Consider the following 12,468-nt stretch of genomic DNA (forward strand, 5'->3'; position numbering starts at 1 on the left):
TAGTTCCGCCGTCGCAAAGCTTCGTTCTAACGCTTCGTTACTTCGTGATAAAGAACTTGTACCCTGTTTTTTTTTTTTTTTTTTTTAAAGAAGAAGCCCCGGTGCGAATTGCCAGAAAAGTAACGGGGGATTTACTAATAATTAATAAGTCAAGTTTCTCCCGAGAAGTTTCTATTTAACTTCTAATAACGGAAAATGGGGACACGGCTTTAGGCTACGGCGATCTGCGAACATTTCTGGAATCGAATCTTTAAATTTGATCCAGGAATCAAGCTCGAACCTCTAAATTCGATACTTTTACATTTCGATTCAGATTTTTAATCTTCGGAGATTTCAAATCCGAATAATTTTCAAATTGGCGTTACTTATATATTTTGAAGTATCGGAACAAGCCGAATTCTCAATATTTTTGATTCGAATAAAATTAGATTCTCGATCTTTCTCGATCATTTCGAAGTCACGTGTCAACAGTAACAATTAATTCTGCTTATAAAACAATGTTTTTACGAAATCGTTAAACCAACACGGTACTCCTTAAGTTTCATAATTCGCGTCTTAAACGAAAATCAACCAGGTGAAAACGTGTTGTTCATGTAATAATACGATTATAGATTCGGACGATTTACGAACGCTTTCGGGATGGAACATTTAATCGGGCGGGTCAAAGTGTGCACGATAAGAGATTTTCTAGTTTAATATGATATTTTCTGTGTTTTCAGTCGGCTAAGTTTTGGTGGAAGGCAGGGAGCAGAGTAATTTTTCTGAAAATTATGGCGATTATTATAATAGGAATGACGCTGTAGAAAATAGGTCGAGGAGTATGTAGAGATATTTTTAAAGGATTAGAGAAGTCTTAGGAATTTGATTGGAATGCATGAGGAGTCTAGATAGAGGCAATAGTAGTTTGGGTACTTGTAGAAGAGAAGATGAAAGGAAAGGATTCCTTTGTTTGAAGTCTGCTAGTTGGGTTCGTCGATAAGGCTTTGCTCAGCAGATCGTGCTTTAGGCGTAGAGTTGTTTGGATCTGCAGCAGACTTTTCTGCTGGTAGCTATTTGAAATTAGTGAAAATTGTGCCAGATATATTCTGAATGCTTAAAAATTGCTAACAAATTATAATCATCGTTCAACGAATGAATTTATACGATATATAAATAAAACTAAATGAAATATGGCATTTCAATAAAACTTCTATATTTTTTCAATAAAGTGATCTGTTGGCAAAGTCATATATTAAACGAAAATATATTCAAAAGCTTCAGGCAGTTTTCATCATCACAGATATATTTATTCAGATAAAGTACACATTCCATTTACTTTCTGATAGAAGACAGATTGACCTTGGCCATTACATAATACGCATTTCACCAAGTTGAAGATTACATTTTTTCGAGGATTTATCAAGCCCCTGATACTCTTCTTCACCTTCTTTAGATACGAATCATATTCTAGGGAATACTATTCCCATTAGCGTCTTGCGATCTCGAATACTTATCTCAGTGTCACCATTTTACGCTCGATAATTCATTTCCTTATCCGCGCGACATTCCGTCTTCGCGTAGAAGGGGTAGGGACCAGGTTATTTCAATAATCTTAATGCACACGCTATATGTATTCTGAACTCTTTCTCGCGATTAGCATCCGAGACGATTAGATATTCCAAGACAAACATTGGTATCTTGTTCTTTGAAATATTTCTACGCGGTGATTCAAGAAATTCGTAGCTTCATATGCATTGGTATTCAATTTCATGCATTCTAGTAGGATGTATCTTTTGACGTGTAAGAAATAATAGAAATTTATTCGGCATTTATATCTGAACTTTGTTAGGGGATAAACACTTTGTAAAATTGTATGGCCATTTGGCTAATCTTGGAAAAATTTTTCCTTGTTATTTAAACCGTTTCTATGATCATTTTTTCATATTGGCAAAATTGAGATTATTCCGTAATAGATTTAAAATGATCGTGATACTCTAATAAAATTGTCAACTATCTGAACATTATTTTTTATTCATTTTTACGATCGAGATTGACAAGATAAGAAAGCCCGCTAGCTTCATGTACTCAAAGATTCCAACAAATTTTAGCGATTTAAGCGAAAGGTTTACCGTAACGCTAAAAGACATTTCAATTTCCCCGATTCTTATAGAATCTCAGTAAAAACCAAATAACGTTGAAAAGGATATAATATCAGGCATAATAGGTCACATTTATATCGAAATAAATGTCACAAGTAAATTCTCAGGATTTTTTATAATCTCCATAATCACAACAAAAAAAAAAGAAAAATAGAAGAAACAGAGAACAGAAAAGGTGAATCGACTTAACAGTGCCGACAAAATATTGCAAATGATATATTGGATGAACACGATATTGTCCCTTAATAGATTCAGGAAAATCTCGTATATGTTTACCGGTAGACTATTTTACTGCATGTTACTTTTCCCCGATAATGGTTTAAAGATGCAGATTAACATCGATATGCAGAGATACCCTTTGAAAAGTCTGCGCAGTCGGGTACACGATAGGCGGGGTCGATTACAAAGAGATCGCCTTATTACCTGCTCGTATCGACTCGATCCTATCTTTGTGCTGGCACGAAGCAGCAGCGCGCGGATAATACACGCGAGCAAAGAATAGCACGTGTTCTCCCTGAGTCAAGGGGGAGAATTTATTCGACGGTAGCAGATGCTCTCTGGGTAGCCTGGGATTTATTTGTAAGCTGATTAAATAACTTCCCTTCGCGGACAAGTTGTTGAAACATCGACAAATATCGAAAACGTTTCGAAAGATAAACATTGCGATATCGTGGAATTCTCGTTCTGAAACTTGTGCACGGGAACAGAAGCTAAAAGGAAAATCTGTCATCGATTTCCACATTTTTTCTGTTACGAAAAGTCGAGAAGAGCAGATACTTTGGACAACTTGAGATTTATTTGATAGCTGGTTAAATAACTTTCTTTCTTTTGCCGACGAGATGTTGGAACAGCGACGAGCATTGGAAACATTCTGAAAAGCAAGTGCCGCAATATCGTGGAATTACCGTTTTGAAATTCCTGGTTGGAAATGGGAGTCACTTGATGGCGTTTGGATCAAATAGAAAAGAAAAATTGGAAAAAAGGCACTTGAAATATAAGAAAGTAAAGAGACTGTTGAATTTTAAATCGAAGCGAAAGGTTGCTTTGAAATATTTAATTACGAATTGGAATAATGGACTCACTGAATTTTCAGAATTCCAATTTTACGTCTCGCTTAAATAGAATTTCATTTCCGACTATATTAACGTAGATTCTGCTTTGATCGATTAATTAAACGGACCACCATATGATACGTAGTAATTTCGAAAATCGACTTGTATTATCGTTTTACATTAATTCGTAATATATGTTTTCTTTTCGATTGAGTCTTGTTCGAGCGTAGAATTACGTACGCAAATACCTGTCGCTTTTTATACCGGAACCGGTCTTCAACCAGTGAAAATTGCCTATAATCATTGCTCCGATTAGCGGTGCAAGGCGACACGGAAAAAAGACGTATTTCACAGAGACCTGCTGTCTCGTGAAATCGATGCACATGCCTTTTTGATGCTCTCCTTCAAAGGGAGTTAAACCTTTTATTGCATCGACAGAGTATCCAACTGGTTGTTTAAACCTTGGTCAAAATTATTTATTCTAACGAAATTTTTGTCAGTGCCTTTTCTCTGTTATTTAGATTCTACAATTTTGCGGAACTCGGAAAGATTGAAGTATTAATAGTACTGTGTTAAACTATTCTGTTTTTAAATGATGGAAATTTTTCCTATTTGTTCCAAGGAAACTTTACTTAGCGTCTTTTATCTTCTAGTTATTGTTCCATCTTATATTGTAGATTTTAAGCTTGTTACAAAGTTAATAATTAACTATGTCAAACCACTTTCATTTTAAAATCATTATTTTGTTCTATCTTTGACAATGTGTAACACTTATAATATCGTTGGCTTTCGACCATTTTTATGCGTTATTCTCGCGATAATGAAATTTTATGTCATGTACTTTTTGATAAATGATCTAATGGAAGTAAATTATTTCTTTTTAAAACATTCGATACCAATCCGGCAATATTAATATATCCGAAAAATGCACAAAATGTGGAATTGGTCGGTTTAACGTTCGCAAGGTTCATATATGAACCATTTTACGTTTCTTCTGTATAATTTCAGACGAATAAAGTTCTTTACCGTAAACGACATTCCCAAGCTAAAAGCCACGTGAAGTTTAATGTTTATTAGTTACATTTTCCTTGTTGGATGAGAGCGGTGAAATCGCATAGACTTAGGAGAAAAACGAGGAAACTTACTTGGCTAGTAAGAAAAGGAGAAAAGAATTATACGATGATGGTTTTGAGAAATTGCTTGACATTTCTCAACGTGAAAGCTGCTTGTATTTTTACATGAGTTAATGTCAAATATTAGTTTTTTGCACATTTAACAAGATGTAAGAGAAGAGAATCGTAAGAGAAATATCGCAGCAGAATTGTATAAAATTTCTTACAGCGTGAAAGAATTTTGAAGAGAACAAAAAACGAATAGAGGAAATACGTATTTGTTTGGTATGCTGAAAATTGTTCGATAGCAGAGGATTCAGTTTGTAAATGATTTTGACACGCATCATTCCAAGAGCGATTAATCGCTAAGTTCCATTTAGACTCGCCTGCCACTCGAAAAACAGGTCAGGCACACTTCGCCCACTCTACTGGCATTCACCGGCATGAATGGCCACTTAAATAAAATCTCGGCGATCGAATTCCGCGAATCTGGTTTTGCGAATGGACTTAGTTCGCGAGCAGGTCTCTGCAATTCGTTATTATCTCCTTTCATAGCGCAAGCCAAAGATAACGTGCTTTCAGCTAAGTAGCTGCGACAAAGAGTATATATAATATACATATGCGTATGAATTATGACGATGGCACATGAATTTCTTACGTTTTAGAACGTTTTTACATTGTGTTCCTTTTCAACCATCTTAATTATCAATGTTTACGTACAAACTTTGAATATGAAAATGATACTTTGAATATGAAAAAGGCTAGTGTACTTCTAGGGCAAGTCTAGCTCGCTTTTGATATTGTAAAAAATAATATTAGAATTATAATTTCACTTCTTTACAGTCCATGAATATAATTCTTAATGCATAATAATTGGTGGATTTCTAAGTATAACGAAATTTATTACATTACTTGGTACATGTTCATACAGTACACTAAAAAGAATAATTTAAAAAATAAATAATATATTAGGATCCTATAGGTGAAATTGATAGTTTCTTGAATAAATATGAGATGCCAGTTGAAGATAAGAGAAGAAAGACGTGGAAGAAGACAGTCTCCAAATTTTGCAATATCCGTTTAGCGAGATTTTTATCAAAATATCATATAATCATAAAATAATCTAGTACTGTAACGTTCCATGTTTATATTTATTATCCAACTACATATATCCTTGTTATCGTAACCATATCCACGAATCCAAGATATCTTTATTTTGATAAAATACAATTCCATGAATAAAAAGTATTAGACTAATAAATAATGTGAAAATCACATTTCTCTTCCTATCCTTTCCTCTGTAACTCTTAATTATATTAACGTACATTCATCGATCATAACGTAACCGTCAGTAAGCACACGATATCGTAGCAGTATATTCTTTCAAAAAATTCAATAAAGCATACGATAATCGAATCTCTCGACCATTGTCACTGTATCTATGATAGAAATTTCTAAAGACAGGGTGCAAGGTATTTGACGATCTTTGGACCATATTGTGCTAGTGTTCGATTAATGCCAATATACGGAGATAATAGCTGATCGCAGCTCGTCAAGCTAAATCCCTGTCCCGGTGAATGGAGTATATCTACTAATTCCTGTTTTCTGCTAGCATCTTGATTATACGGCCACTTGTCATTTGCCATAACAGTGCACCCGCTGTCTGTATTCGGTATACCAGCTCGCGGTGCGAACGAAAGGGATGTAATTAACGTTTGCAACAACGCGTTCATCCAATCAGGTTTTTAGCTCTTAGGTTTCAAGATACTTCGAAAAGTCATTATTCCCTTATATCTATTTACTATAAATTTATTGTGCATAAATTTTTCTTTCTTCTCGATCGTTCTACATTTCCATTTAGGGTAAAGAATATACTCTTTCTTGAAGAAGTTCTCTTGCATAATTCAGTTATCTGTTCCATTATCCTAGATTTTAATTTACATCTTGGAATCACAGTGATATAACAGTAAAGGATCGATATATCGAAAGGATAAATAATTATGAATATGGAAATTTTTGTATTCGAAATAGAAAATGAGATTTTACGTTCAGATAAAAGATCGTTTGCATTATTTACAAATCAGTAAGAAGCAAATATTGCTAATAGATCCTGATCAAGTAATAGCTCTAACTCATAAGAAAAATCACTAGTCTTCCAAGGCTACAACAATAACAATTTTATAAATAAGTTTCTACATCATATAAAGTCGGAATCACTTTGTAACAAACACTGCATTAATAATATTAGTGATTTAATTTGTAACTTTTTAAATAATAGATGCTGTTTGTACGATAAAAATCTATATCCCTCGTCAGTTCTAGGGTTCATTAATTTAGTTAACAAATGATCGTGCAACAAGGTTTAGAGAAGTTTCGCGATGCTTATCGCTTTAAAGCAATATCAGCGTTCGAATGATCGTCACGATCGTTGATTTATTGTTATTTTTTCTTTCTGAAGATCTTTTAAGTGTTTCATACGTCGAGTACACAATCGTTTTGCGTCAATGCTTAATTAAGCGCGAGATTAGATTGCCAGCGATATCCAACTCCTAATCGCCTCTCTCATCGATAGAAGCTTTACTCCGACGTTATTCAACCCTTAAATCACTACACGGGCCGTTCACACACCAAAGTGGTTAACACCGTTTTTTGAAATCTTTGAAATTTCTGTGCCAAAATATTTGACTGACGCTTATCTCGTATAATTTCGATTTCGAATAATCGATTTCGCAGCTCGTACACGTACCTTTTTCTTCCACCGCGAGAGAAACGCTCGTACGGTTACCAATTTTGAACGGTCGTCGACGAAGTTATTAATAAAATTATCGAGGGCGTGGGACGTGGTGATTTATTGATCAGCAGGAAGTGCACGGTACGCAGTCGAAAGCACATACCCTGCATTCCTGCAGGTATCCTAGAAATCCATTATTACGTGGTAACATCTCGGTTTCTCGGCTTTCGATTTGCCATCTCTTCGATATTACTCGATCGACGTAAAGAACGAACACCGATGAACCGCGCGCATGGATGAACGTGTGTGACGAAGTTAGGTTTCTAAGCGTGCGAAGGCTTTTTAAATGAGATAATGCGCAATGCACGTATACGTTCTTGGGTTAAAACCGCTTTCAGTTCTGCTTCTAATGGTCTAACAGTAGCAACTATGGGCTATATGCGGTAACGTGGCTAACTCAATCACGGTTATGGATGTACGATGGACACGACATTGTAGGTGACACGATATCGGCTTTCGTGGCCGAACCGTTTCCTCAGTTATGTGTATTATAGGCAACCCCTGCGAAAATTTACATCGTGTGTCTACGTTGTCTTTCTTGTTCGCTGACCCGATAGCTTTGACTCGCACGTCTCTCTTTAGAACGCCTCTTCGATCGATCGTATTGCATTCATTGCTAAAAGAGCGACGTGCATCGCCAGTCGAATATTAATTTGCTTTGTTCCTGGTGAGATTTTTTTCTCATTTTTCTCCTATGCTCGTAAAAGTGTATCTTCGTTCGTTGTATTGGTAATGGCATTTCGATGGGAATGTAAATTGAATCGAGATCGTTGAATGTATAGAGACATTGTCGAATAAGATCGGTTTGCTTTCGTCTTTTCAATGGATCTATTTTCTTCGTACACTGGCGAAGATATGCCGACCAACATTTTCGGTTGAATCGGGTAGAACTGAAATATAGTTTCAATTGCAAACATATCGGATTGATGTACGAATTGTTATTGTTATTTATTCAATTCTTGTCTTTCGGCTTTGAATGGCTTCCGGTAACCAACCTTAGAAAAATACCCAGCCTGTGAATTATTATCAGTGAACGTGGATGGTAGAACTAAAATATAGTTTTAGTTGCAAACATATAACAAACCTGGTATTGATTTACATTGTGTTTTGGCCAAATATTTTTTCTTTACGCGTTGGCGAAGATTCAGGACTTTCGATAAACGTCTTAAGTGAAGTTGAGTCAATTCGATTTATAGATTAATCTGTGAATTATTACTCGAAACGCAGGACAGAGATATGGTTGCGATAACAAACGTACCACGAATCTGACGTTTATTCGCCTATTTTATTAGGCAAATTATTTGCACATCGAATAGGATAGAAGATATTTCGACGAATATTTTGACTTGACCCGACTTCATTCAGCTTATGGAGGATCCACGGATCATTAATAGGAAACGTGAGCGACAGAGTCGAGATGTGGTTTCGATTACAGATGTATCGCGTTCGAGTATTCGTGGTTACACGCCAGGTGCTGGCACACGTTGTTTCTCACTGTTTGCCGATCAGAATCCACGTGCAAGCCCGATTTATCGTGTGAGTGATTTTAGCGGTGCAAGTGGAATATCGGATCATTGTCTATGCATGCCTCGATATACATAAAGAGGCATTCGACATAACATGTCGATCTCTTATGATTTACATAGCGATGCAGCATACCGAGTGTCACTTTTTTTTTCGTTTTTAACGAGAATGAAATATAATTTCGAATCTTCGCTTTGTTGTTTGCTTTGGATGCTACATCGCGCAGACAATTGATTTGTAGCTAGTAGCGAGTTTCACGTTTTCCACACTTTGAATATTCGTCACAGCCGGTAGCTGCTACTTGTAGTTTTCCGCTATTTTAGATCTCTTTGATTTATGATACCGGGAATATTTATCGTCAGATGGTGATTTATTTTATAAGATGCATGTCGCACGATAGCAAATCGTATCCGACTGGGAATTTTATTATTATTTTTCATCCGTGACTAATTGAAATTTACATACATCATTCTAAGATAAACAGCAAAATTCTTACTTTCTGTAATCATAGTAATTAATAGTGTAATAAAAATTGATTTACAATCTAATAAAATAATACAGGATATGTCAAGATTATATTACCGCTTACAAATGGGAAACACATTTACATTCTTTTTATCGAATATAGTGAAGTGACATTATCAATAATATAATAGCACAGATTTAAAATTCTAATTGAAATTTGTGCGGTTCGATAGAAAGATACGGAAATAAAGCAATGTACGTAAAACAAATATCATTATTATTTAAAATAATTTTTCTAATATCTTTCTAATGAAACAAAATAAGGAAGCAGCTATATTATAATATTGTAAAATCTAAACACATTCAATGATTAATACATCAAAATAAGAATATATTTCACGCGAAACGAACGGTTTTACCTTATACGAACCTTGTCAGCCTTTGCGGCTACGTTCTATAGGGAACGCATTAGCCTTCGAGGTAGTTAAAAGAGCTTACGTTTGCGGATGAAAGAAGCCTAAATGCAATCTCGTTAGCAAACTATGTATTCTATTAGTGACGAACAACAAGCGATGTGGTTAGTTACGGATAGCCGGGCTGACACTGAAAGGGATGTAATCAACCCTCCTTGTAACAACTTTCTTCTGTCAACCATAAAAGCGGCCTTTGTAATTAATCGTTATTTGGACAGGAAGCGTTATTTTTCCCCTTGATGTTTTACAGTAACCGTTCACCGTGGAATCCAACGTTTCAGTGCTTCGTTGATGCAAGATTCCGCGATCAATATGTACCTTCGTTTCTGTTCAGCTTGTAAACGCGCTTTTGTTATGGTAAAATAATGCTCGATTCCGTTTTCATTCTCTGGTCGAATCTATTCTTGCCTATCTGTATTTTCCCTGACAGACTATGCTCAAATAGGTATACGGTCTTTACTGTCAACGCGAAAAATGTATTTTTAGTTAGAAATAAGAAAATTGGATTTATCGAAGGGATAATATTCTTCAAGATCCTTTCCAAGTCGGTTATTTTATTAGGATTTTTTAAAGTCGGACGTTAATTTGAATTGAATTCACTACGGTAATACATTAATTTTTTGTACGTAAATCAGGTCGTTGATGTAATCGTAGGGAAAATTTGTTAGATCTCCTTTCTTCAACTTTTTCCTTTTATTCGGAAATATTTTAAACATCCGACTTAGAGAGGCCGCTTTTACAATGAGTCGTTCATAAGTGTGCTGGAACCTTTCCAAATCTTTTGAAAGTAGAAAGCAATAAAAAGTTAGACTTGCATATGAATGACCTAGTTTACTAGCAGACTATGGAGAAGTGTGTTTGTCTAGCGAATGGCACGTATTATTCAAAAGTTACCGAAGAAGGAAAAGTAAAACGTAAAATAAATATCCCCCTGTTCTAACAATTTTTCCTGCAAAAATATTTATCTGGGACAACTTTAAAAAAGGTTCTAAAAAAAACATATTTGTTAGCTACGTTCTGCGATGTGCAATTAAAACGCTATAAAATTATTTCTTCTTTTTCCATATTAATCCCAACACCGCATCATTTAAAGGAGAAATATTATATTCAGGATATTATTTTACTTTAAACTGCGTCAAATTTCAACTCCAAAAATAAAAACTTATTGATTTGCAGTTATTTGATGGCACTCCATTTTATATAAAACTTTTACTGCTTTCGTACGTTCCATTTTTGTCATCATGTATTGTGTTTCTTTGTGCAGAGTGATTTATGGCTATTTTGGTCTACACAGCCATCGCATATCACCATTCACTGTTGGAAAAGTTTTGTGATATTTTCAGGAAAGGAACAACAATGTAATTTGTTAGACTTTAAACCGCTCACCCCACCGGGTAGAAAATATTGCTCCGCTGCGAGTGCACTTGTTTCAACGCGCGACAGCATCGTACGATGGCAACGATACGCCGATATTTCGACAGATGAAAGTTCGTCGACGCTGCGTAGCTTCAAAGCTCCCGGGCAAGACTGGGTCTGCCCCAATATCGATCTGCACGTTGCTTTCGTTCTAGCTGGACCACACTTATTTCACGACTGTCTCCTATATTATGTTGTTAACCCCGAGGCGTTGCCATCAAAAGACAATCTCGTGGTTTAGTTGTTCTAGAGCTCTCGCCACTTTGTGTCGAGTTTAAGTGAAGTTTAAATCGAGTTTAATTCAAAGAGTATCGGATAGGATACTGTTTTTATAATATTTATTCAGAAATGAATTCTAAGCTTTATAGTAGATTATTTGATACGAAATAAGAGGAAAGTAGTTTAACATAAACTGAAATATGGGGAGACTGTAAGATCTTTAAACAGAAACGAGAGCTTTGACTTATTAACGAGTAACGTATTGTCCACGCAACGTTCGATTCGCAATTTCTTTTAATCAAATTAAATTATCGAATTTTGTCGTTCTAAATTGCGACTGTAAAATGAAATTCTAAAAATTTCTTTAATAGTTTTTTCGTCATTTCACCTGGATCCTGTAATTTTTTATATGTCTATTTTATATTTTTTATATGTTTATTACTCTCATGTATCTACATTTTCTTACACTTCAATAAAATCAAATATGAATCAATAAAATCAGATTCAATAGTCATATTTGACGCGCTATTTCATTACTTTTAGCCTTTAATCGATTGAATTTAATACCAAGTTGGATTTTTAACACTCGTTTTGACCACGCGGAGTTTTCAAATAAATGCAAAGAAAATGTAATATTTACACAGATTCTTTCACTTTAATTATTTTCTAGGTTGGTGGACGATAGATGCGTGGTATGTCCCGAGGCTGGAGATTTATCGAATCCACCCAAGAAGTTCCGAGGTAAATCAACAAAAATTATCATCGACGATTATCGTAGAAATAAAAGATCAGTCAGTAACTTAATCGATCGTTTCTAAAACGAGCTCTCCGTTCCTTTAACCAAAATTTACACTGATATGTTTTTCATTCGATTAACGTGTCGCTGGTCTTCTGCGTAATTTTTAGATTGCCTGTTCAAAATATGCCCTATGAACCGTTACTCTGCCCAAAAACAATTTTGGAAGGCAGCAAAGCAAAGCGCTAGCGGCACCGACGCCGTGCTTTTGAAGAGATTGCACGTGAGTTTGAAAGTCTCATGAAACTTTTACGCTATTTCATCTAACAATTAAAGTTTGAATTAATGAATTAATTATATTTTATATTATCAAATAAATCATTTTAATTCTGATTAACGTGTCGATCAATTTCTAGCATGCCGCCGAGATAGAAAAGAAACAAAACGAGACTGAAAACAAGAAACTGCTTGGCAGCGTGGTCTCCTACGGTAATGTCGTGCAGGTGAGAAAGAATCAAAGCTACCATGTTTTGTTTCTCTAA

At 35.2% G+C, this 12,468-nt stretch overlaps 1 protein-coding gene across 13 annotated transcripts in view; it reads left to right on the forward strand.

Annotated features, from left to right (window-relative positions):
* LOC138180553 (inositol 1,4,5-trisphosphate receptor) overlaps positions 1-12,468 on the forward strand; it is a 47,060-nt gene that overhangs the window by 14,408 nt on the left and 20,184 nt on the right. For all 13 annotated transcript variants that reach the window (XM_069114529.1, XM_069114535.1, XM_069114532.1 and 10 more), the window contains exons 3-5: positions 11,861-11,931; positions 12,097-12,209; positions 12,343-12,429. In XM_069114529.1, the coding sequence (XP_068970630.1) occupies positions 11,861-11,931; positions 12,097-12,209; positions 12,343-12,429 (271 nt within the window). The remainder of the gene's footprint in view (positions 1-11,860; positions 11,932-12,096; positions 12,210-12,342; positions 12,430-12,468) is intronic.

This window comes from Bombus flavifrons, chromosome 6 (genome assembly GCF_040668555.2).
Source record: "Bombus flavifrons isolate JBK064 chromosome 6, iyBomFlav1_principal, whole genome shotgun sequence".
Classification (NCBI taxonomy): Eukaryota; Metazoa; Arthropoda; class Insecta; order Hymenoptera; family Apidae; genus Bombus; species Bombus flavifrons.